This window comes from Mustela nigripes, chromosome 3 (genome assembly GCF_022355385.1).
Source record: "Mustela nigripes isolate SB6536 chromosome 3, MUSNIG.SB6536, whole genome shotgun sequence".
NCBI lineage: Eukaryota > Metazoa > Chordata > Mammalia > Carnivora > Mustelidae > Mustela > Mustela nigripes.
This window is the reverse complement of record NC_081559.1, coordinates 13,003,792-13,029,558: the sequence shown is the minus strand read 5'-3', so window position 1 is coordinate 13,029,558 and position 25,767 is coordinate 13,003,792. Positions and strand designations below refer to the sequence as shown.

General features: G+C 38.7%; 3 protein-coding genes across 6 annotated transcripts in view; 2 read left to right on the top strand and 1 right to left on the bottom strand.

The window, feature by feature from the left end:
- The window catches only part of STRADB (STE20 related adaptor beta), a 28,813-nt gene extending 23,539 nt beyond the window's left edge, over window positions 1–5,274 (bottom strand). Inside the window, exons 1-2 of one of the 2 annotated variants that reach the window (XM_059393209.1) lie at window positions 5,082–5,274; window positions 1,742–1,838 (exon numbers count right to left, since the gene is read on the bottom strand). In XM_059393209.1, the coding sequence (XP_059249192.1) occupies window positions 1,742–1,753 (12 nt within the window). In that variant the 5' untranslated portion in view covers window positions 1,754–1,838; window positions 5,082–5,274. The remainder of the gene's footprint in view (window positions 1–1,741; window positions 1,839–5,081) is intronic. The other variant, XM_059393208.1, reaches the window with a different exon arrangement.
- A 151-nt stretch (window positions 5,275–5,425) lies between these two features.
- TRAK2 (trafficking kinesin protein 2) overlaps window positions 5,426–25,767 on the top strand; it is a 68,253-nt gene continuing 47,911 nt past the window's right edge. For 2 of the 3 annotated variants that reach the window (XM_059393204.1, XM_059393207.1), the window contains exon 1: window positions 5,426–5,691. The gene's annotated coding sequence lies outside the window, so the exon portion shown is untranslated. The remainder of the gene's footprint in view (window positions 5,692–25,767) is intronic. The other variant, XM_059393206.1, reaches the window with a different exon arrangement.
- Window positions 5,823–15,080, top strand: LOC132014433 (HEAT repeat-containing protein 5A-like). The gene is made up of 2 exons (XM_059395470.1): window positions 5,823–6,012; window positions 14,306–15,080. Exons 1-2 carry the CDS (start codon window positions 5,823–5,825, stop codon window positions 14,893–14,895), a joined length of 780 nt encoding a protein of 259 aa, XP_059251453.1. The 3' UTR covers window positions 14,896–15,080.

Genomic DNA, 25,767 nt, shown 5'->3' with positions numbered 1-25,767 from the left:
CTGGGTGGCTCAGTTGGTTGGACGACTGCCTTTGGCTCAGGTCATGATCCCGGAGTCCCGGGATCGAGTCCTGCATTGGGCTCCCAGCTCCATGGGGAGTCTGCTTCTCCCTCTGACCTTCTCCTCACTCTCTCTCTCAAATAAATAAATAAAATCTTTAAAAGAAAAAAAAAAAAAAGAAAATGAGGTGGGTATTTCATAACAACTATCTAGATAGATAAAGCTCCCCACCATTTTTTTTAAGGTTTTATTTTTTTATATAATGTCTACACCCAACATGGTGCTTGAACTTATAACCTTGGGATCAAGAGTCATATGCTGTACTGACTAAGTCAGCCAGGAGACCCTAAAGCTCCCTTTTTAAGTAGAAAAGCATTACTTTAAAAATAAAGTAAATGCATTCTGTATTTTTCATATACCAAACAAATCATACAATAAATCCAACGAACACATTCTGTATTTCCTCACTTTGTAGTTCTGCCTCTCAGACTTGGCAAATGATGGAGCAAATTGGCAGATACGAGTTTGAATCTGGCAATTCTTTGCCATCTTGGGCCAAACTCAAAATAAGGATTAAACCACCTGCCCTGCCATCACTTACACTTTGAAGGCTGAAAGAGATATAATATCTGAAAGTATTTATAAACTGAAAATCATCATACAAATACACCCATCACTTTTTAGAAGATTGCTACATTAATAAAGTCAGATATTATATTATGGTCTATACAAGACATGACAGAAGACCTGAAACTACTTAATCTAAATAATATTTTCTGTAGGCTGAATATTTTTTTTACCATATGATTCTTGGTTCTCCATCTAGATACCATGGATCTAATATAAACACAAAACAAACTGGAATCTATACATCATATTGTACATTGATCCAAATTTTTTTGTCTTATAAGAGGTTTATTTTTATATTATTTTGTTTGCCTTTGGTCTAATGGAAATTTGTGAAAGGGACTTTTGAAAGATTTAAGTATAAGGCATAGCTAACTAGATGGGAGAGGCATATATAAGTACAGTAAATGTATGAAAATGAGTGGGTATGGGACAAAGAAAAAGAATAATGAATATATCAGAAAAGTAAAGGAGAAGCTCTTTTTTAAAGCAACAAAAACTCAGTGAAAATTTAACTCATTTCTTAAGACCAGAAGCCATTCAGGTCAAAATAACATCTCAGCATAACAATATCCCATCAGAACACACTTTCAATTATGGCTCTGCACTAACATCTAACTACTCTGATGGCACAAAATTAGATCTGTGCTCTTTTTTGTTTTTTACAGATTTATTTACTTACGCTATTTAATTTTATAGATTTTATTTATTTATTTGAGAAAGAGAGAGAGCGAGAGCGCGAGAGCGAGTGCACAGAGGGAGAATGAGAGGGAGACGTAGACTCCCCACTAACAGAAGAGCCCAATGCAGGGCTCGATCCCAGGACCCTGAGATTGTAACCTGACCTGAAGGTAGACACTTAACTGACTGAGCCACCCAGGAGCCCCTTATTTATTTGAGAGAGACTGAGAGAGAGAGAGAAAGAGAGAGCCTGCGGTGGGGAGAGGGAGCCAGAGAGAGAATCCCAAGCCGACTCCTCACAGAACATGGAACATGACATGGGGCTTGATCTGACGAGCCTGAGATTATGACCTGAACGAAAACCAAGAGTCAGAGACTTAACTGACAGTGCCACCCAAGTGCCCTGAAACTAAATCTATGTTAACACACTTACCAAGAGAGACATTGAATCGTTTTAGTTCACAGAAAGTGTCAAAAATCCATCTACTCCAAAAAAGATTTTTGCTTTATCTTCAAGATGAAGAAATATCCTATTATAAAAAAGAAAAGTAAAATAATTAGATTTAATAAAAGTTCCTGGAAGAACTAGTTATCAACCCTTATGATATTTAGGCAGCTGTTCTTGGACGCAAGGACTAGAGACATTTCTGAAAAGTGTCTATACAGAGCATTTCTGTTTACCGAACACTATTTGGGAACTGACATCACAACAGAAAAGCAGATTGTGAATTATTTCCGAAGACCAATATACCTGCATCTCTCTTTATCTTTTCTGTACTTTAAAGAAACTTAAGCAAATGTGAAAGCAATACAGAAAATTAGTGTTGGACCCACCTATAAATATACTCCAATAATTTCCAATTATTCTAGTTATAAGTAAATGTTCTACAGCTTCCTAATTGGATTAATTGCCTATTAAATCATTTGGGGGTCCATGACTAAAAAATTTGGGAAAGAATCTGGATTAGTAACACACTAGGAATAACATTTTCTTGTTACCATATTTTTTTTTTAATTTTTAAGATTTTATTTATTTATTTGAGACAGAGTGAGCGTGCAAGAGTGGGGGAAAGGGCAGAGGGAGAAGGAGAAGCAGACACCCCACCCCATCGCTAGCAGGGAGCCAGACTGGGGCTCAATGCCAGGACACCAGGATCATGACCTGAGGTGAAGGCAGGTGCTTAACCCACTGAGCCACCCAGGTACCCCTCGTTGTCATGTGTTTTTTAAAAAGAGAAATGTTTTCAGTTTTCACATAAAAATAATATTTTAGGCTGAATATTTTTTACCTCATGATTCTTAGTTCTCAATTCTATTCTCCCTAGAATTTGACAAGTATGAGATATAGAGATTATTATACAAATAATTCCTGCCCACTTTCACTAGTAGAGTATTAATCTCAATAGTTTATGAAGACACTGCAACAGATTCATAAGTTTAAAATAGCAACTTCTTCAGATTCAAGGAACTACAAAGGCACCACCAAAACATTCCAGATTTTTCCTAACAGAAAGGATAGCAATGTTCTAAACTTTCTAGTACTGGGTGTTTTGTTATACCTAACCAATATCATCTCTTCCTTATTAGTTGTGGTTTATTATTTCATTTTAATGAAACCCCCAAGTTTAATCAAGGTAAATATCTAAGCAAAATGAAAACGAAAAGGAAGACTTTGTAAGCAGTAGATATTATAGAGCAGTATCCAATTTTACTGCTAAGGAAAGATACGAATTTATTCAGGATATTCACTATAAACCCAAAGTAGAGAACAGGAGGAAGGAAAACCTGAAAGGTTATGATTATTTTGTCTCCTGCCATTCATTATCATCAATTTAAGGCAGTGCAGTGGCATTTGCTGTATTACAAAAGGAGGAAGCAATACCCGCCCTGCCCAACTTCCAGGGTGGTTGAGATCAAATGAGATACTCATCTGAAAGGGCTCATAACCACCAAACACTGTACCAATATAAGAGCTTGAGTGGATGCTCTGAAAGGTACATTCAGCTGGAAAAGGTAAGGTTCAATCGGAAAGCAAGTTGGCAATGTTCAATAACCATGAAAATACTCATACCTTTTGATGCAGTAAAATTCTCACCTCCCCTACCCAACTCTAAGGAAATGTCCAAATAAATGAAGAAACCATACACATGTAGAAAGTCTTTACACTGTTAATCTGAAGCAACCGAGTGTTCATTCCACCACGAGTTTAATAATGAATGACTACCATGGTCGGCACTGGGGACACTCACTGGTGATCAGGGTAGACAAGGCCCTAACTAGTTGCAGTTTACACTCCCACAAACAGAACGGTTAGGGAGGTCATGATTAACACAGTTTTCTGGTTTCTTTCTTTTTCCACTTCATATCAGTAAGTTCTTAAATAACAATAAAAAACTTTAAATTCCCTTACATTATCTGTATTTCTGAAAAACTCAGAAGGAACTGACACCATTTATGAGACTTGTTAGTCTAAAGAAGTTGTCTCACTGGGGTGATTTAATCCCACAGGTTTCTGCTTTAGATATACCAGACGATTAAGAGATAATTTTACAAGACATTTTGAGGTCAAGGGAGCAACTGTACCTTGGGTTGAAGGGACAGATTCACTGTCATAATTTTCTCCTGCTTGCTCTTTCACTAGATACGAAGATACAATCTTTTTAAAGAAATCATACATGAGATCTATATTTTAAAATATATTACATCAGTGTGGTCCCTTGCATTTGTGTCTAACAAGCTAATTAGGGTAAAGCTTTGTAAATAATTTAAATTTACTCTATTATAGAATGGTTCGTCCAAAGGCCTCAACAGCAAAGATTAACAACGTCTGTGAAAATCATAGGGCGCATTTATTTACAGTACAGAATGGTTCGTACAAAGGCTTTAATATCAAAGGTTAACAATGTCTGTGAAAATCATAGGGCGGCATTTATTTTGCCGGATTTTGAATTAATTCAGGCATCCCACAGAGGCCATTGTTACAGGGAATGCAAAAAACCAAAAAACAAACAAACAAAAAAAACCGATTTAACTCTGCTGAGCCTTAAAATTACTGTAATTTTCAAAGGAATCTTGAGAAGCCATAAAGTCTTAAAAATTATAGCGACGCACAACTCCGTAAGATTTTCCAAACTTAGTATCGTGACTCACGCTTTCAAAACACATTTACTGAGCGCCTACTGTGCGCCGGGCGGACTCCGTGCTGGGCAGACGCTGTGTCACAAAATCCTGACCAAGTTTTGAGGAAAAGGGTTATTTGACACAACAAACCCACGAGGAAAAAACACAACGCTGCGTTTAAATACCGAGAACAAAACAAAGCTGGACCATTTAATTTTGTAAGAGGTTCCTTCCGAGTCCTGCTTTGGGAGATCGCGACAGCGAACTCGCAGAAGGTGGGACACGGAGCCGCGGCCGGGGGTGTCCTCCGTCTGGAAACTGCTCCGGGACCCGGAGCGCTGCCAAAGGTGAGAGGTGGGGGCGGAGAGGACTCGGCGGAGCCCGCGCCCCGCGCACCTGGCAAGCCCCGCCTACCCCGAACGCAGGTGCCTCCGCCACCGGGCGGCCCGGGCTCAGGGGCCGCTCGCCCCGTCGCGCCACGCGGGACTCCAGCCACCGCTCCGCCGGCTCCCCGGGCTTGAGTTCGAGGCTGAGCGTCGAGTTCCAGCTGAGGCTTCCCGAGGCGGGCGCGGACCCAGCCGCGCTCCCTCACGTCCCCGACCCGGCCCTACACCTCCCCCCACCCCCGACCCCAAACGGCCTCCCCTCATTACCCTGGCGGCGACCACGACCAGCACCTCTCCTCAGGCGGCCAACGGTGCGGGGCCTATGGGCCCCGGGAGCCCAGCCCGCCGAGGGGCACCGCGAGCGCACAAGACCCGCTCCCAGCGCGGGCCGCGGGGCGCAGCAAGGCGGCGCGACCCGGACTGGGACTGCGGGCCTGGAACTCTGCCCCAGCCCCAGGCAGTCCGCCGGGACTGGACTCGCCCCAGGCTGGCGGCCCCGCCTCCCGCCCCGGGGCCAGGCGGCTAGAGGGCGGGGCCTTCTAGCTTGAGGGCGGGACCAACTCGCGCAACCACTCGGAAGGGTGAGGGGGGCGGACGGACGCGAAACCACAATTCCCGGCAGGTCGCGCGCTGGCGCCGCGGAGACTGCCGGGAGAGTGGGTCTCCGTTCTTCTCCAATGTGCGGGGCTGCGAGGGAGCCGGCCGTGCTGCAAAACCGAAGTCGCCGAATGATGATGTTGTGAAGTCGCCTGGCCGTCCCTGCCACGCCCGGGCGGTTACTGCCAGCCGCGGCCGCTTCGGCAGCGGCTCTCAGGCTGCCGCCGCTTTAGATCCTATTCCCTGAGGGAGAGCGGGCGGAGGACGTCGGGCCATTCCCGTGAGTAACATTCCCGCGCGTGACTCGAACTTGCCCTTGCCAACTTCTCTTGAAAGCCGTGGAGCCTCCCCGCCCCGAGCTCCTCCCGGTCCTCGGAGGTCACGCGCGGACATCGGAGCCGGAGGCTGGGTATGGCAGGCCCGGGTCTTCGCCGGCTCGGCGCCCCGCGGTGGGGAGCGGTTTGTATCCCTGTGTGGGTGCGAAGTGATGGGCGCTGGGCTCTGGTCTCCGGGGTCATCTCAGTTGCATCTTTGAGGATTGGCAGTATCTCATTCTTTGCCGGAGAGCATCCACCTGGAACCCCATCCCTGAGCGATGAGCGTCTTTAGTGTCTGGGCATTAAACCTTAAACCTCGGTCACCATCTGTGATGTGAGCGAAAGGAGAGGATATTGCAAAGAGCTCTTTCTATGCTGAGTTGGGCTTTTCTTGCGATTGATTTTGAGCCAGATACAGAAACGGTTAACTTTAGTTTCAAGCGTAAATAATAGATGTTGGCAGATGTCCTTGTTAGTATCAGCGTAAAGATAATCTCCTAAACACTTACAAGTGTTCTGGGTCATAATAATAATGGTGAACTCAGTTCATTGCCCACGAATCTTAGATTTAAAACCTGAAATTTCTGAGCCAGGAAAAAAAAAAAAAAAAGGAAAAGAAAGAAAAAAGAAGAAAACCCAAAAGCAGTAACTTTTCACTGGAAATTCATCAAGCTAGAATAGACCGTGGAAATAAAATGACATGTACTCTTCCAGTTTTTTTAAAAGGAAAATTTGTTCTGACCTTCAAATCTTTGCTGTAGAATTGGAAGTCCGAGTTACAGTGTTCTCCAAATAGCATGGTAATAGCGTTGACATGACACTTCAGAACAAACTGTGAAGGACATTTGGTGGTGGGAAAGGGCAGGGATGAAGACACTTTATCATCTCAGCAGTTTTTCCAGCTTTCTATTTTTAAAATTAATGTTCAACAAGTCTCAGACATTCAGCAATCACATGTATGAATGATAGTGTCTTGTTATTTTACAGATTTGTATTCATATGTTGAAGAAGTCATAAGAAAGAACAAACATTTGAGTACATTTGACCCTGGAACAACAGGGGGGTCGGGGCACATACAGTTGAAAATGCAAGCTAGAAAAAAGAAAATGATAAGAAAATTATAAGGAAAACAAAATAACATTTATTGTACTGTATCAAAAAAAAATCTGTGTATAAGTGGACCTTTACAGTTCAAACCCATGTTCAAGACAGCTGTACTGTTAATCAGCCAGACACACTGGTCATGAGCTCTATATATGTTCACTCGATTAATCACCATAATAACCCTGTTGTGCTAATCTGATGCTCAGAGGTTTTGCTGAAGTTATCAGGGGAGATTCAAACCTAGATCTGTCTTGGGTCAAAGTTATAGGTCAGGTAAGTTGTACCTATGTCATAAATTACTCACCTTAAAGTTTGGATGATTGAAAACTATTTTCCAGCATTATTTCCTAATAACTGGTTCCTTATACACCTTGACTATCTGGAGGTTCTGAACCCTTGCTTTAGTACTTTTGAACAAAGTGTTCTCTCTGCTTGCCATTCCTTTACCCAACAGAGCTGCTCATTATGACCCCAAAAGGCCATTCCAAATCCACCTCAGTTTACTTAAGGTCCTTTCTAGTTCAAAGGTTTAGTGATTCTGCAATTGAAAATATGAGCCAAAGATATGATTCTCCACTGGAAACTGGAAATCATGGTTAACATCAGTAGTCACGAAGAGTAGAAAAACTAGTTCCTTAAATATTTTACATCAGTACTCAAAATATGTTAAACACCAATATAAGGAATGAGACAGATAGTAGTATATAATTTCATGATTATTTTGAGCTCTTTATATTATTTGTAACAGTTTTTGAACCTCTTAGTTACAATCTTACTTAGTTGTTAAGAAATTTGAGGCATTAAGGTAATGCATTTAAAATGACTTAGTAAATGAAGGGACTAAATTATTCATGGCTTCCAGTCATATTTGCTCAGACCTGCAGTGTTCATGTAGTAATAGCAAACATTTACGTAATACTTACTACATTTAGATACCTGTCTTAACATTTTACCTATATTACCCTCACAATAGCACTATGAGGTATTTTTGTAGATAGGCAGCTAAAGCGGAGGGTGAATTTACATGTCCAGGGTAATTCATTTACAAAGTGGTGGAACTGGGGTCAAACCCAGGCGGACTCAGAATTTTTAACATTTACTGAGCATCTGCTGTGAACCAGCCCCACTTCTGGGTGTTTTTATTATAATCAGATCATTTATCAGTACAACTGCCTTAAATAGAATATAAGTTCAGGGGTGCCTTGGTGGCTCAGTGGGTTAGGCCCTTGCCTTTGGCTCAGGTCATGATCCCAGGGTCCTGGGATCGAGTCCCGCATCGGGCTCTCTGCTCAGCAGGGGGCCTGCATCGCTCTCTCTCTGCCTCTCTGCCTACTTGTGATCTCTCTCTCTCTGTCAAATGAATAAATAAAATCTTTTAAAAAAAAAAAAGAATATAAGTTCAGCATTTAGTGACTGCCCAAAGCTACAAGTGAATGGTTGAACCAAGGTTTGAACCTACTCTTGCCTTTCTTCAAAGCCCTTCTTCTTTCTCCTACTTTCCCTTAATAACCAGATCTTTATTAAATATCTTTGATGGGCCAGACACTGTGCTAAGTGCTAGGGATTTAGCCTCTGCTCTTAAGAAATACAGTCTGAAGAGGGAGAGACAGTTATTAATAGTGTATTAATAGGATAGCAGTATCCAGAATGCAGCCTACAGAGGTAGAAACAGAGAAAGGGCAGTGAACTCTATCTATAGGGTGGAAAGGCTTAGTCCAGTCTTAGAAAAACAAATGGGAATTAGCCTGGGCAAAGAAAAAGAGAAGGGGCTGTTTGGGATAGAATTGTGCCCACCAAAATTTTATGTTAAAGTCCTAACCCCTGTAACTTCAGAGTATGACTATATTTGGAGACAGGGCCTTTGAGGAGGTGATTGACTTAAATGGGGCATTTAGGGTAGGTCATAATTCATTCTGACTTGTATCTTTATAAAAACAACTGTAGAAACAAAAAGAGACACCAAGGATGTGTGCACAGAGGAAAAAATTATGTGAGAGCACATTGAGAAGGTGGGCATCTACAAACCTCAGGAGAAACCAAGCCTGCCAACACTTTGATATTCAACTTCTAGCCTCCACAACTGTGAGGAAATACATTTCTTTCACTTAAGCTACTCGGTCTGTGGTATTTTGTTATGGCAGTCCTTGCAAAGTAATTCAGGGATGTTCTAGCGAAAACGAATGACATACAAAAAGCCTTTGAGGTGTGCCAGGTGATTAGGTTTCACTGTAAGAAGTGTTGAGAGATAAAGCTGGAGATTCGGCTGGGCTCTGTTAGGACAGTTTTGTATGAAACACTAAGGAGCTGAACTTTACCTTAAGGGGATGGAATGGAGAGGGTTTCTAGCAGAGGAAAAATATTGAATATTCATTTTAGAAAGACTACTCTGACCTTTGTGTAGGATGGATTAAAGGGAGTAAGACTGGAAGCAAGAAGATCAATTAGGTGGAAGCTGAACTAAATATTTTCTCAGAATATTGAAATGTCAAACTAAGATAGAACTATTGTTAACATAAGGGAGATTTTAAAGGGCACAGCTAACTCTGAGGATAAACATGGAGAATTTAGGAGGAATTTCTGTGTACCTCTTAGTACCTAGAAACTGGCTTTACTTTTGACATTTTGCTTTCCGTAAGTAAAGATTCAACTGTCATACAATAATCAGTATTTTCCCATTAACAGACACTTTCATGGTGCTTACAGTGTTCTAAGCCAAATCCTTTGACAACCTTATGAAATATCTGCTATTTCCATTTTATACATAAAGATACCGAAGCACAGAGAGGTTAAGTAACTCACCTGTGGTCGCACAGCTAATGACCGTGTTACATTCAATCTTAAGCAGTCTGTCCTCAGAGTCTGTGCTCCTAGCCATTATATCACATGTTGCCATATATTATTTATCAAGATCTTCAACTACCTATGAGAGGAGGAGGGAGTGATACAAAAATAAATTGGGTATGTATGCTGTAGGGAGTATGTAATTTATCAGAGGAGATGAGGAATAGTTACATTGTTAAAAAATGTTTTAGAAAAAAGTGGAGAATATTGGGAACTAATCTTACTTCTGGGGCTTCTGGAAAATCTGGCATTGGGAAAAAGTAGCATTTGAACTAGGGTGTAAAGAATGGCTATACCAACTGAGGTAGCAGGTGCCCCTCAGGTGTTAGAAACTTGTTTATTGTGGGGTTAAGTTCAGACTTTTTAACCAGAACTTGTCATATTCAAAGCTCCAAGTACTTTCCCAGTAATCATTCTCACTTAAATTGGTCTGTACATTGTTGCCAAACTGGCTCTGTCACCTCTTTGCTTGGGGGTTTCTTTTTCTTCCTTTGTCCTTGACCTACTGGTTATTCCCCTTCTCACTCTCCCAATCATTCCATCCTTGAGGAACGCACTTAAATCTTAACTGCTGTGTGAAACCAGACCACGTCAGCTAGAAAAGAGCTTTCCCTCCGCCTGACTGTATAATTTAATACTCATGAAATATTTATTATCTAGTGGTGTTATCTTCTTCTCTTAGATATCCTAGACCATCAGATCTTAGATTTAATCTAGATCATGGAACTCGTTAGAGCTCTCCCTAATAGATAGATTTCTTCGGTCTTTAACTTCCCTTAAGGCAGATTGTATACTGTTGTATGCTGTTGTATACTACTTTTAAATCTCTTTTCAGTTTATTGGACAGTTTTCAATAAATGCCTCTTGAATTAAACTGAAAGGGCCACCTTTGTGGCTCAGTCATTAAGCGGCACCCCTTTCAGTTTAATTCAAGGGGCATTTATTGAAAACTGTCCAGTGAGTAGCTGATTGACCAGTTATTAGCTCAGGTAATTTTATTGAAATTTCTTAGGTAACAGGCTTCTTAATATGTGATGTTCTAGCTATACTACTGACTCACATAACCTTGGGGATATCCTGTTTACACTGCATTATGATTTATTTGTGCTAGAAAATGAACGTACTCGAAGTATATAGGTATAACTAATCCATTTGTTAAGATCATTGAAGTCTTGGAAGCTTATCCATTTATATCTGTCAGTGTTTGCCAGACTTCAAGTTTTTTCTCTTTAGAAAGCTTTCTGGCAATAAGGAATAGCTCAAATAAAATTGGCTCTAATTTAAGAGTGTTACACTATTTGTGTAACAGTAGTGTTGATATATGTGTTAATGGTGAAAGAATTCACCCACCAATTCAGTTAATACTTCATTTAATAATAAATATGTGTTGAGTTGCTTAAACTCCTGCCATTATATTCTCATTCTGATCAGCAAGAAAGAAAAAAGGGAGAAGGTAGCACTTCCCCTTTGTTCCTGGAAGTAAGTTGTAATATATGTTGTGAAAAAAACAACTTAGATGCTGAGTTAGAAAATAAAGATGGCAGGGGAGGCTACTTTAGATCAGGTGGACTGGTAACTTCTCCCTGAGTATAATTTTTCAGCTGAGATTGGAATGGGGGAGAAATAGTTACCATATAAAGAACAAGAGAGAAGACTATTCCAGATACAGTGAACAGTTACAAAGATCCAGAGAGTGTGATGAGGAAGTTAAAAAGCCTGACACAAGACTGTGACTCTGTGGCTGAGTCTGAGCAAAGAGAGGGGCAAGATGGAGAAAGAGAAATAGTCAGGGGCTAGACTACAGCAGATGTTTGGATTTTATCCTAGGTTTTTCATTTGTGGATTTTATTCTAGGTTTGTTTGTTTGTTTGTTTGTTTTTAAGGAGTTTGTTTTTATGTTTAGTTTTTTAAAACATTTTCTTATCTTACAGAGAAGAGAGAAACCTAGAAATTGAGCACGGAGGCCTGTTAAGAGGTTGGTTCGTAGACTAAGAGACAATGATGGGTAGAATTAGGATGATAGAAGAGGGGCTGAGGAGAAGTGGGTAAATCTGAGGTATTAGACTGTGCAATATTTACTAATAAGGATCAAGGGAAGGGAGCTGGGTGATCCAACGAAGGGATTTGAGAAAGTGCATTCACTGTTAAGATGTAGGTTTCAGGAGAACCATTAGGGAAGTAGGAAGTAGGAAGTAGTCAACAGTATTGAACCAGAGATACTTAAGAGAACAACTAAGAAAGTACCACTGGGTAGGTTAGCAGGGCCTATTATTGACTGAAGGGAAGGTGTTTTTAGGAGAAACCAGGTTGTAGTAGGGTTGTGGTATGAATAAAAGAGGAGGAAAAGGGAGAGTAAATACTCTGAAGATGCTTGACTGAGGACATAGGGCAGTAGCTAGCGGGGAACCCGGAGTTTCAAGGAAGTGAGATTTTTAAATTTTAATTTTATCCGTTTTTAATAAACTAGAAGATTTTGAGCATTGTAATAGGCCAAGGAAAAGGGTAGAGCAAAATTTAGAGAAGTAAGTAAGTCAGGAATAGAGACTTTTTTTTTTAAGATTTTATTTATTTATCTGACACAGAGAGAGAGATCACAAGTAGGCAGAGAGGCAGGCAGAGAGAGAGAGGGGGAAACAGGTGCTCCCCACCGAGCAGAGAGCCTGATGTGGGCCTCGATCCCAGGACTCTGGTATCATGACCTGAGCTGAAGACAGAGGTTTAATCCACTGAGCCACCCAGGCGCCCTGGGAATAGAGACTTTTGAGTAACACATTTCATTATTTTTTCACTGGATGGACATACACATGTAGACAAATTGAAAAATGATGAAAAATAAGCTGCTCTTCCTCTTCTGTCTTCCAGCCACGTAGTTCTTCTAAGAGGATTGCTAAATTACACTCCCATTGAGTGTGCACGTACGTGATTGAGGTTAATCTTATACTTAATTTTAATTCTCAGAGTTTGGAGAGAAAGCTAGCTCTAGACTATGTGGATTTATTGGTGGGAGGAATAAAAGTGAGAGAGACAGAGAACAGATGGGAGTTCAGAGATGAGTATGAAAGACATGGTATGGCATTGTCTCAGAAAAGGCTAATGGAGGGCATGCCTATGGTGTGAGGCTCACCGGAGATGACCCATTTCCCATGGTTTTGTACCTTTTCAGGAGAACTTAACTACTTCTTTATATTTAAAATCTGTGTCAACTTAGAAAATGAACTTTTCAAAAATTCATCACTTAAGTAAATACGTGTTAGAGGTCCAAGTGCCAAAGCTCTGCTTTCTATTCTTACTACTTTCAGTCATAGGCATGTTGTGTGTGGTACTTTGAGGTTATTCAGGCCAGTGGTATAAATCAAAACAAAGGGAAACTTGTTAGTTAAGAAAGAGCCTTCTCTGTCTGAAGGAAGAAAGGAAGAGGAGGAGACTAGAAATCAACTAAGATGTCTCCGAGATGGTACTGTTGTTCCTGAAGCACATAACTTAACAACTTAACACATTTTTTTCAACCATTTTTATCTCTTTAGCTAGTACGAAGCTAAACCACTGTCTTTTCCTTTGTTTTATTTTATTTATTTATTTTTTTGATAAAGAAAATTAGCTTTATTTATGTAAATTAAAAAAATTGATTGTAGTATTAGATTTGTCAAGTGTTTTCATTTTGAACAATTTACAAGAGTATTTATATACAAACATAATAAAATAGAGTATATCACATTGTTCCTGCTTGACTCAAAGTGTTTTCTCAGTTCGGAACATGCGTCTATCACTCCAGTTTTTAATTTTTTAACAGGGAAATGCTATGTTGTGACATAGTGCTTGATTAATACATTTAACACTGAAGTGGAAGGAGAGTCAGTGATTACCAACAGTTCAAAAATATTTTTTCAACCAATATGACTCTATCATTAGATTTTTTCTGTATTAAAATATGTTTCACAATAAAAAAACATACTTGCATTTGGTGATGATCTAAATTTGTTGTTTAATATAAATCCATAGTTGACCTGAATATAAATATGAATTAAACTCATTAGTATGAATGTCTGTCATAAATGAAAACAAAATTACCAGGAGTAGAGGTAACAGAAAATCCACGTGAGAAACTGAAGTGGAAATATCCTATTCTATTTAAAATAAGTAAAATTTCCATTTTGTGAACCCAATACAAACCAAAAGGTGGTGAAAAGCCATATTTATAGACACCAGATCTGAGGTCACACTGTAGAGCTATAATTAACTTGTACTACTATTTATTGGATAATTCTAAACCAACTTCCGAAATATCTTTCCAATCATTATGTTGTCTGAGAAATACAAGAAAGTTTAATATAATTACTGAATAAGGCAGAATCTTAAATTAGCAATTAGGATACAATATAAATGAAGATAATTTAGAATCAATCTCTATCTATCAAAGTGTTAAGTACACCATGTGTGTATGGACTGTCAGAAGAAAGCCATTTCATTTCTTTTTCTTTTTTTTTTTTTTTTTAATAATCTCCACATTTATTCAGAGTGAGAAATCTTCACATTGAAAGCCATTTCATTTCTAAAGCAGACTGGATTTTAAGTAAGCTCCTGGATTGTTAAGTAACTTCAATTTTTTAGCACTTTCTTGAAATTCCTGGCAAGAGCTCCCATGCCTTCAGAAGCGCTGTATTGAGAAATTTAAGGCTACTCTTGAGATAAAAGATCCTGTGGTACAAATCAAGACCTATCAACTCCTGCTTTCCGTTTTTCAGTATCCAAATCCAGCTGTTTCCTACCCATACATTTACTCTTTAGTATCCTCTATTGTGGAAAAACTGCAGGAAATAGACCAGAGAAAGCCTGAAGACACTACTGAGCTTCAGATCTTTCAAGAAGGCATAAAGGTCTTGGAAGCACTGGTAGCCATTGCCGAAGAACAGCACCGTTCTCAGCTGGTGGCCTGTCTTCTGCCCATCCTCATTTCCTTCCTTTTGGATGATAATGCTCTGGGATCAGCAACTGCTGTAATGAAAAATTTACATGACTTTGCTTTGCAAAATCTCATGCAGATTGGGCCTCAGTATTCATCAGTTTTTAAAAATGTAATGGCTTCTTCTCCAGCCCTGAAAGCCCGCCTTGAGGCTGCTATCAAGGGCAATCAGGAAAATGTCAAAGTCAAGATATCGACATCTAAACATACTAAGAACCCTGGAAAGAATGCAAGCATCCAATTAAAGACCAATTTCCTCTGATTCCTCTGTTTTAATAGTGAGCACCTTAATAAAATACTTGATTATTTCCTTCTCTTTGGGGACAAAAGTGACATTTTAGACACAAGTGCACTTGGAGGTCTGGTTGATTGTCTTAAACAGCTGTGACTTTTCAAAGTAATATAAAACTTAACATTTTTTATGGTTTTTTTGTTTTTCAATTTAATAAAATCCTTTGTTTTATTTTTAGTTGGCAGTTCAGAAGACTACAGAGGAGACTTAACAGTTGTGCGTTTTTTAAGAAGACATTTGATCATTTATTTTCATTTGATGTGGGGCTTATTTTATTTTTTATGAGTTTATTTTGTCACTATATTTTTTTCCAAGTTTTTATTTAAATTCAAGTTAACATACATTGTAGTATTGATTTCAGGAGTAGAATTTGGTGATTCATCACTTACATAGAACACCCAGTGCTCATCCCAAGTGCCCTCCTTTAGTGCCCGACCCCCGTTTAGCCCATCCCCCACCTCCCATCCAACAACCCTCACTTTGTTCTCTATAGTTGAGAGTCTCTTATAGTTTGCTCCTCTCTCTCTTTTTATCTTATTTTATTTTTCCTTCCCTTTCCCTATGTTCATCTATTATGTTTCTTAGATTAACATGGGCCTTATTTTAAATGTACCCATAAACAGCTGCAAATGCTGCTAGTAGAAAATGTGGTAAAACTAAGCAAAAGGCAAAGATTGCAATTTAGCCTTCCTATGACACTGACTAGTTCCTTTTAGTTTCTACAAGAAAAGTGGGTACTGTGTTATTGCTTTAGAAATAATAAAGCACCCTTTTAACAGAAAACTCGTAGCATTTTTCATAAAATAATTGTTTTCTTTCAAATGTTCAATCTTTGCTTAATTTTCCAAGGCAATTCATTTAATTGATGTTGGACTGAAATATATTAGTAACCAGTTTTGTTCATTAAATTACTTCTGTAATTCAGTGTATTGACATTTTTCACATTTATGCTTATAGTTAGGCATGTATTGCAAGCCTACTGCACATCTGTTGCTTTTAGCTTTGGGGCATACAAAAATAAAATACCTTCATTCAGAGAGCTTACAGTGTTGTAACAAGAAAGTGAGCACATAGTCTTCTGATAACACCCAAGATGAGGAGTCAGTATGTACTGATTAAGGAATAAAATCATAATGAAAAATTTTAAGATTTCACTAAGCCATTTTTTCCATGTTTGTAATCCACTATGTATTTCTCTGTAGCAGTTAACATTAAAATTCTCACCAAGAGAGAAAAACCTATACTTTTCTTTGGAGACAGTAAAGGAGGGACAGAGTGTATTCTCATAGCCAGCCTACGGAAAAGAAAAAAAAACACCAGGTAAGAAAAGCACTTGACAAGATTGCTAAAGGAAGAGAAGCAAGCCAGCTAAATCCCATGTGCTGGAGGCATGAAAGAAAGAGGTACTAGAGGAACCAGCCAAGGGCAGAAAAACAGGTCCTAGGGTTCAGTCTCATGCCGACACCTTCTGGCTTCTCTGATAACCTGGTTATCTGGTTTCTCAGCCAACAGCAGGGCAGGAAGCAGAGAAGCACAGTGCATTAGCCAAGTGTCATCGCTGATAGCCTCCTGGTAAGGGGGAGAACAAAATGAGAAGTAGACTTAAAATCTCCCCCAAATTAGCATTTCACACCATTTATTGTAGGAAAAAAGTACTGTGTAAGAACTTATAATCCTGGAGGTTACAGCTGTAGTCACTATGTTACAATGCAGTGATTGCTAGTCATAGTAATGACCCTGAGTCATCAGATTCTTTTCAGTCTGTTCTATCTAGGGGCTTTTTTCCCCCTCCCATAGCAGTTGGACTTTTCTCCTTCAACGTCTTAACTTGAGGGGGAAAATATCTTACTACCAATGTTTTTAAAATAAGAAAGCTTGGGGGGGGGTTGCTATTAAATATTTTGTGGGTTTTGCCAATGTGTCAAACCCATCTCTAGGGAATGTTTGCAGCTTCTTTGTAACTGGTGGGCTTCATTGCCATAGCTCTGCCCATAACGAACATCTTCTATTGAAATGCATAAGAAGCCTATATAGCTTTTTATAAATTGGGCTAAGAAAGCCATCAATTTTCAAATGCTCTGACAGTCTTAGGTTTCTAATGTAGTTTCATTTTTCTCCCTACTACAGACTGCAAGGATGTAACTTGACGAGAGATTGATTCATTCATTTGCTAAATATTGAAGGGCTGGCATTTGTAAGATACTAAGGTACACGTGGACTTAATTTATTGGGATAAGGATATATTTTGGTCTATATTCTACTAATCTTAGCAGCTCAGAATACATAACAGAATTATTCCCAATTTACGGTAATACGTCTGCATTATTTTCTTGATACTGTAGAGCAGCCCTTTTAAAGCCTGGGTGGCTAAGGTTGTGATCCCAGGATCCTGGGATCAAATTCCACATCTGGCTCCCTGCTCATCAGGGAGTCTGCTTCTCCCTCTCCCTTTGCCCCTCCTCACTGCTCGTGGGCATGTATACTTGTGTGCTCTCTCTCTCTCTTTCAAATAAATACATAAAATCTTTTTTAAAAAAGACAAAATCAAACTCAGATGTGGAGTTCTTATGGCATATGATATACATAAAAACACAAATTATTTTGCTTCATTGTTAATACAGCCAACTTTGGGATCAGATGACTTTTTCTTTTCTTTTTTTTTTTTTTTTTTTAAGATTTTATTTATTTATCTGTCAGAGAGAGAGCGAGCGAGAGTGAGCACAGGCAGAGTCAGAGGGAGAAGCAGGCTCCCTGCGGAGCAAGGAGCCCGATGTGGGACTTGATCCCATGACGCTGGGATGATGACCTGAGCTGAAGGCAGCTGCTTAACCAACTGAGCCACCCAGGCGTCCCAGATGACTTTTTTCTAAAAGCAAGTTATAAACCATCTAAGAAAAAATTGGTGATTAAAAAAAATTTGGAGACCTGTCGTTTTTCTTTATTCATTAATCAGGATGTGTTTTTACAAAGCGATGTGGAGAGAGAGAATTTCTCAAACTACCCACATTCACTGTCCTTCACATTTCTAGTCTCTTACCAGCAGAGCTCAGAGGTTGGAGGTCCCAGCTTTGGAAAAACATAGTCATGGGTTTGATTCTGGGGCCTTCCTACCTTGGGCCAGTTAATTAACCACTAAGCTTCAGTTTTCTTATCTCTTAAATAATGACAATAATAATACATTGTGGGGTTGTTATAAGGATTAAAAAGGATCATATGCGCAAAGCATTTATTCCAATGCCTAGCACATAGTAAGTGCTCTGTCATCGTTAGCTATTATTGTTAGAAAAGACTGAATTTGGAACAGAATGGAGAATATATTTCTTTATCATATATTTTTCATTTGAAAAACAGAAGGTTCTTGTGTCTTTATTATCAATTGTTCAGCATTATAAACTGATCTTAGAAAACTATAGTGCTAGTTTTCTTGGTATATTCTACAGTAAAATCATGAATTTAACAAAGAAGTTTGGGTTGTTTTCATTGTCAAAAGATATTGTCTGCTCAGGGCAAGTGTCACAGGACAGTGAGGCCTCCTATTCCATTGTTCACATCTAGAAGCTGAAGTTTTCTCGTGTACTCTATGAGTTGATAGGTCTGGAGGAAAATACACACTAAACAAACTCACTAAAGAAGAATCAATATCCAGGATGCCTGCCCTTAATATATCATAGAACAATCAAGTGAGCTGCATGTTTTGGTTTCCATAGTTACTATATTCTTTTCCCCCATAGGAAAATCTTGGGGAGAAACCAAGTTAATGAAAGGGGTGTGTGTGTGTGTGTGTGTGTGTGTGTGTGTGTTTGTGTGTTTGTGTGTGTGTAAGTGCGCACACACATTTAGACACGGAGGGCATCTGAAGCATGAGGAACAGTATCCTAAGTGAATGGGGAGGGGAGGGCTGAGTAGCAGTAGGCATTCCTGGAGACTCCCTGGCTCAGAGTAGAATAGAAAAGGTCTGAGGCTGAAAAGGTCTTTGGCTCAGGCAGCCAAAGAGAAGGGCTTGAACTAAGGCCATAGCAACAGGCTTGGAGAATACTTTGACAGGAATACGTGGAAAGCAAGTACTGAGAAGAAAGTTGTCTCTTGGAATTTTGGCTCTGCTGATCAGGTGACTGATAATCAACAATTAGTAAAGGAGGAAAAAACATTTCATGGGAGAAGGATATAATTTCAGTTTGGAAAGTGATGAATTTGTGGGGTTGATTGCAGGCTGATTTTGAGTTTCCATTTTAAAGTCATATGCCAATTCCGGCTCAAGGTAAAGACTGGGGAAGTAATTATACTATAATTGGAAGTTAAGGCCTTTGAAGTAGATGAGATTCCTTAAGAGAGAAAGGAGAAGGCCCATGATAAAATGCTGAGGAACTGGGACTACGAGCTATTAATAAGGCAGGTGGAGAAAGAGGGTTCCTAAATGTTCTCAGCTGCCTATTACTGTGCCCATCAAGTTCAGATTCTTCATTGTCTCCTGAGTGGCAGATAGTAGCCAGAGCTCAAAAAATAGATCTGTTCTTGCTTTGTTCCTGAATTTCACTGAAAAGCCAGAATCTCCATTACATGTCAGTTCTCCCCTTTATCTTGAAGTCCTGGAGTTAATTGTGACAACTGATTTGAAAAACAATGACTAATATTTAAACCTCAATGTAACTTGAACGTCTTTTTGCTTTGTAGAGTTATAGTACTGAAATGGTTATATGTCTAGAAATGCAGAATTTTAGAAATCATTCTAGAGGACACCTAGATGGCTCAGTATGTTAAGTATCTGCTTTCGGCTCAGGTCATAATCTCAGGGATCTCTGGGACTCTGGGATCGAGTCCCATATCAGGTTCTCTGCTCAGTTTCTCTCACTCTTCCTCTGTGCGTACTCTCTTTCTACAAGAAATAAATACAATCTTTTTTTAAAAAAAGAAATCATTCTAGAAATATATATGTTTATAAATATGTTAATAATATTCTGTCTTGGGGCTCCTGGGTGGCTCAGTGGGTTAAAGCCTCTGTCTTTGGTTCAGGTCCTGATCCAGGGTCCTGGGATAGAGCCCCACATCGGGCTCTCTGCTCCACGAGAGCCTGCTTCCTCCTCTCTCTCTGCCTGCCTCTCTGCCTGCTTGTGATCTCTGCCACTCAAATAAATAAATAAAATCTTTAAAAATAAAAATAATAATATTCTGTCCTGAGCACTCACCCCCATTTTATGTTATACCCTGTTCCTGGTCGTATAAGATTGCATGTCCTGGTGCCACTGATTACTTTGTTGATCTACTAGTAGTAGCTGTACTACTTTACAGTTTTCTTTTGGCATCTTTTAGAAACTTCTACTTTGAAAGGCTTTTAAGTATTACAAGTTTAAAATAACCGAAGGATTTAGGATCATCTTAAACCACCAAAAGCAAGTTTCCATTTGATTGTTAGAAGGGTCAAGAAGAAAGGAAGACACAGGTTCTCTAACTTTTATTATTTCTGTTTTTAAACTTTGTATTTATCCTCCTGCTGTGTTCAAATGGTGTTTCAATGGGTCTTAGCTATTTTACTCCAAGGTAAGCTCTGAAGAGCAGATTATACAGTAATACACTTAAGTCTGCCGGCATGATTACATCTGTTCAGTTTATTCCTAATCTCCCGTGAACTCTGTAGGTTTTCAGGTGATGAAGTCTCTTGATTTTATCTACTACCTAAATTTTGCCAGTCAACATTGGAAGAAGATACTTTCTGATGTGTTGGGGAAGGATTTATTCGGTTCTAGAAATAGAGTACTTACCCTTTTGTGGAATCTGTTGTATAAAGTGTCTGTGCTCAAGATGCTTCCCCCTATTTTTTGTTAAGAGAACAGGAAATCCCAAACACTCTAATGCCATTTACTCTGCATTACTCATTTTGAAGACCTATAATTTTTTTCCTTTTTTTTTAATCAAAAGGACGTAAATTTCTGTTTTAAAAAAATTTTAAAATACAATAGCTCTGCTGATTCTATTAATTCTCAGAATATAGATTCTTGACATCAGTTGCTCTCGTGAACAAATATTTTAGTATGTCTATAACCCAAATATCAGCTGAGTGTCCAGACAGGCTCTTTAAAAGCTAAATGGTTGGTTTGAACCTCCAGTTTCCTCCATGTTATGGGGAAACCAAAACCCTCCCTAAGATTTCTGCAAATTCCTGGTGTTCTTGTGGCTTCTGAGCTACTGTCATCTAGATGGGGTTTCTTTCCCTTGCCTTCTCTCTCCCTCTCCAGAGAAAGAAAGAACAACTATTTCCCTAGTCTTATGCAGAACATCTTAGCCTTCCTTTTGATGCTGCAGGGCCTCCCCTTCCACAAGTGGATTTTCTGTGTATTTTCTCAAACTAAAAACATTTGATTCCTAAGAGGAACTCTGCTGTCATATATTAAGATGATGAAATGTGTACCTTATTAGGTATAATATGATGATAATAACGCTTTTAGTCAATCTTAGTTTCTCCATTTATCAAATTTCCAAATATTTAAATAACTTATACTAAACTTAGTCTCCACTCATTAGAAATTCTAAGAAAACCCTATCCTGAAAAAGCTTTTGCAATATTGCAACTGAATGTACCGTATAACATCATGTAGCTCTTTTGCTAGATCATACAGAGAAGAGGGTGCTCTCCTAAAAGGATATAGGATTTCAGACAGAGTTTAAGTGTCAAGTTGTTCTTTTTTTTGGAGAAGTAAATCAACACTGGTTTGTGAATGTGAGACTGAAGTGTACCCTTTTGAGGTTTGCATTTATTTAGTATCTTTGAGCTATTTTCTATCCTGTTTTCTTTGACTAGACTGCCATATGACATCACTAAATTATTTTTGACTTCCAGATAATAATTTGCTTTGTTTTTTCATATTTCTAAGCCAGTTTTTTGTAGTTTTTTTTTGTTTTGTTTTGTTTTTGGTAGAAGTGAGTTTGAAAAAAAGAAAGGGTGATGAAAAGAGGCATAAAACTAGGGATGTGTAATTAGAAGGTGATTCTATCTTGAGGATTTTATATATATGCTATTTCCTCTGATACTTACTGTCATGCTGGAATTTCAAGTAAAAGATGGGATTCCTGCCTAGTAGTAGAATTTTTAAAAGATGATGTTGTTAATGCTTATTCAGCTGTTTATTGCATTTTCAATAAAAGTTTGGGGTCATTACAGTTTTTTATTCTGGGGTACAAAATACCATGATTTAAGGTGTAGACCAGAGGTCAACCAACTAGAGCCTATGGATCAAATTTAGCCAGTTACATGAGCTAAAAATGGTTTTTACATTGTTAAAGGGTTGAAAAAAAACAACAAAGATAATTGGTGATAGAAGCTTTATATGGCTGCAAAGCCTAAAATATTTCCTATCTGGCTTTTTACAGAAAAAGTTTGCTGACCCATGGAATGTAGTTTATTCACTACTTTTAAACACTTGTCTTTGAACTTAAATGTTTTCCCCTCAAAGTTTTACCAGATAACCAAGCACCTGAAAATGCCAATATTGAGGCCCAATCTCACTTAAAAAAAAAAAAAAAATTCCTTAGTTGAAATTTAATTGCTTTAGAGTAGGTAGGTAGTATTATATAAAGCAAATGTTTCCTATTCAGGCACATGTTCAAACTTTAAGAATTGAAGAGACACAATAATAATTATATGAGAAGCAGTCTGCCTAAATAACAGTAGGGTTTCCATAGGTTTTTTTTGTTTTGTTTTGTTTTTTTGTTTTTTTTTTTTTAAAGATTTTGTTTATTTATTTGACAGAGAGAGAGATCACAAATAGGTAGAGAGACAGAGAGAGAGATGAGGAGAAGCAGGCTCCCTCCTGAGCAGAGAGCCCAATGCGGGACTCGATCCCAGGCCCCTGGGATCATGACCTGAGCCGAAGGCAGAGGCCCAACCCACTGAGCCACCCAGGCAACCCCATAGGTTTTTTTTTTTTTTTTTAATTTCCCCTTTTATCCCATACCTTGCTCCAAATATCCCTCACTTTCCAGCCCACAAGGCAAGCATTTTGATGTGTCTATAAATTTAATGCAGAAAAAAATTTAATTTATTGTGTCAATGTCATTATGGTAGCTCTCTAATTTTGCTTCTTGCTTTATACCCTCAGCACTGTATTTCTAGGGCTGTGTTGCTCCATGTGTGTATCCACCACATTTTACCAATCTGCTCTTTTTTTTTTTTAATGGAGATTTTATTTATTTATTTGACAGACAGCAATCACAAGTAGGCAGAGAGGCAGGTATAGGGGCAGGCAGAGAGAGGGGGAAGCAGGCTCCCTGCTGAACAGATAGCCCAATGAGGGGCTCAATCCCAGGACTCCAAGACCATGACCTGAGCCGAAGGCAGAGGCTTTAACCCACTGAGCCACCCAGGCGCCCCTACCAATCTGCTCTTTAGGAAGTAGGCCCTCACCTTACTATCACTAATAGCAGTACAGGAGACAGTCTCCTACATGTCTCTTTATAGGCTGATAGGAGAATTTCTTTGACATAGGTATTACCAGGAGTACAATTGCTGGATCTTAGGGTATGTATATATTTAATTTGGCTACGTAGTTTTTGTTGGTTCCTTTGAATGGCTCTACTCCCATCATGCAATCTCACTGTGGGCTTTTTGAGGAAATTTTTGTAAGAGTTTGCCTAACACCAGTGGTTAGTGACAAGAAAGGACTACCTTAGGTTAGAATAATTGTTAGAACTGCAGTTCCAGGTGAGATACATAGCCATGCTTTTTATAAGAGCATGTGCTGTTTTGAGAGTAGAGCTGTTAACAATGTGGAAGGGTAGGAACTAATCTGAACTTGAATCTTCTATGTCTGGATAACCAGGTATCATGAAATGGTATTGGTTGTATTTTTTTAATTAATTTATTTATTTATGAGTGAGAGAGCAAGGGGTAGGGGCAGAGGAAGATGGAGAGAGAGAACCTCAAGCAGACTCCTCACTGAACGCCGAGGACAAATCCAGACGTGATCTTACGACCTGAGATCATGACCTGAGCTGAAATCAAGAGTCAGATACTTAACTGACTGAGTCACTCAGGTGCCCCGGTATTGTTTGTATTTTATAATTCTACTTCTTTATCTAGTTAACTTTTAAATTATATTTAACATATAAATAATGTTTACTGTCCAAGTACTATTATAAATGCTTATAAATATTAGCTCATTTAATCCACGTAACCTAGAAGAAATGTACTGTGATTGTCCCTATTTTATAAATGACATAACTGAGGCATAGAGGGATTAAGTTATCTAAGTATAGATTTCTCAATTTTAATATTATTCATTAAAGTATATGGAGAAGGAAATAAGAATCTGTCAAAAATAAATGGGTTATCTAGTATGTGTTACATCATAGTCCATTACAAATACAAAGGTGCTAATCAACTTTTGAATACCAATATATGTAATTCATCATAAGGCCAAATAGGAAAGAGAAACATATCTACTATACATGTTTAATATTGTTAATATCATACTTCTAAGATTCGAAAATAAAATGCACCGATAATGATAACCTTTTATTAGATGCCATTGCTGGTACTCCAGCATATTGGGTGTGTGAATTTGCCAGATGGGTGAAATTTGATTATTTAAGCACCATAAAATACTATCTTTTAATATTTTATTTCAAATCCTGTTTTTATAACTTCCCAAAGAGTAGTTATAGAAGTATGATTTAACATTTTCCTTGTAATTGGGGTGGTATTTTGATAACTGTCATTGTCCTTTGATGAGGATATAAATGCAAAATATGAAACAAAACGGCTTTTGATAATGATTAGACCTTGCTTCTTGAAAAAGCCTGTAATATTGTTTTGCTTTTGGATTATCTGCCTAACTTTATAAAAGGTAAAGTATGGAATGTGCAGCCACAGTTGTATAATGTGGCTGCTTTTCTGTGAAATTGATCATTGACTCACAAGTGTTTCCTTACCTAGAAAACCTTCTTCAGTGTTGCTGCAGTAGTTTTAGTTCTTAGTGATTTGAAGACCCTGATGAATCACAAAGACCTATTAACTGTGACATATTCTCTCACTATTCACTATTTGTTTAGGAAAGTGCAGAGAAACAGTATCCCTTTCCACTTCAGTAGTTTGGGCCAGATTATTCAGAGGATATAAATTCATTATCCTTTGCAAACAAGACTCACTGAAATTTTCTTGAGACCTTTAATATTTGGCTTGAAATAAAATGCCAAGCATAAGACATCTAAAGTTCTGTCTTTAAATGTATAGGACAAAAAGCCCTGTTCTTGAACGATGTCTTATAAATCTCTTTAAATGCAAACTCCTCTGCTTAAAATGTATAATTTATAGGAACTTTCTGGCTAGGAACAGAGTATGCTCCAGAGCAGATTCAGCCCTGCTGATCGCTGTCAGATGGTCGTTTGCGATTCAGCCGTTATTGTTATTTGTAGCATGTTTGTTTTATGTATATGGTTTTGAGGTGTTTTATAAATATTACAAACCCCATTTTGTCCCTAAAAGCAGCATTAGTGATTGACTGATGGACACAAAAGTGGAAATAGTGTAAAAAATTTAAAGTGAGGGGCGCCTGGGTGGCTCAGTGGATTAAGCCGCTGCCTTCGGCTCAGGTCATGATCTCAGGGTCCTGGGATCGAGTCCCATATCGGGCTCTCTGCTCAGCAGGGAGCCTGCTTCCTCCTCTCTCTCTGCCTGCCTCTCTGCCTACTTGTGATCTCTCTCTGTCAAATAAATAAGTAAAATCTTTATAAAAAAAAATTTTAAGTGAGAAAATTACACATGTTAAATAAAGGATGATTTTGAAGGACAAGTCCATGAAATACGACATACCTGTGCAAGTGACAGGCACACGTGAAGAAATGTGAATGTTT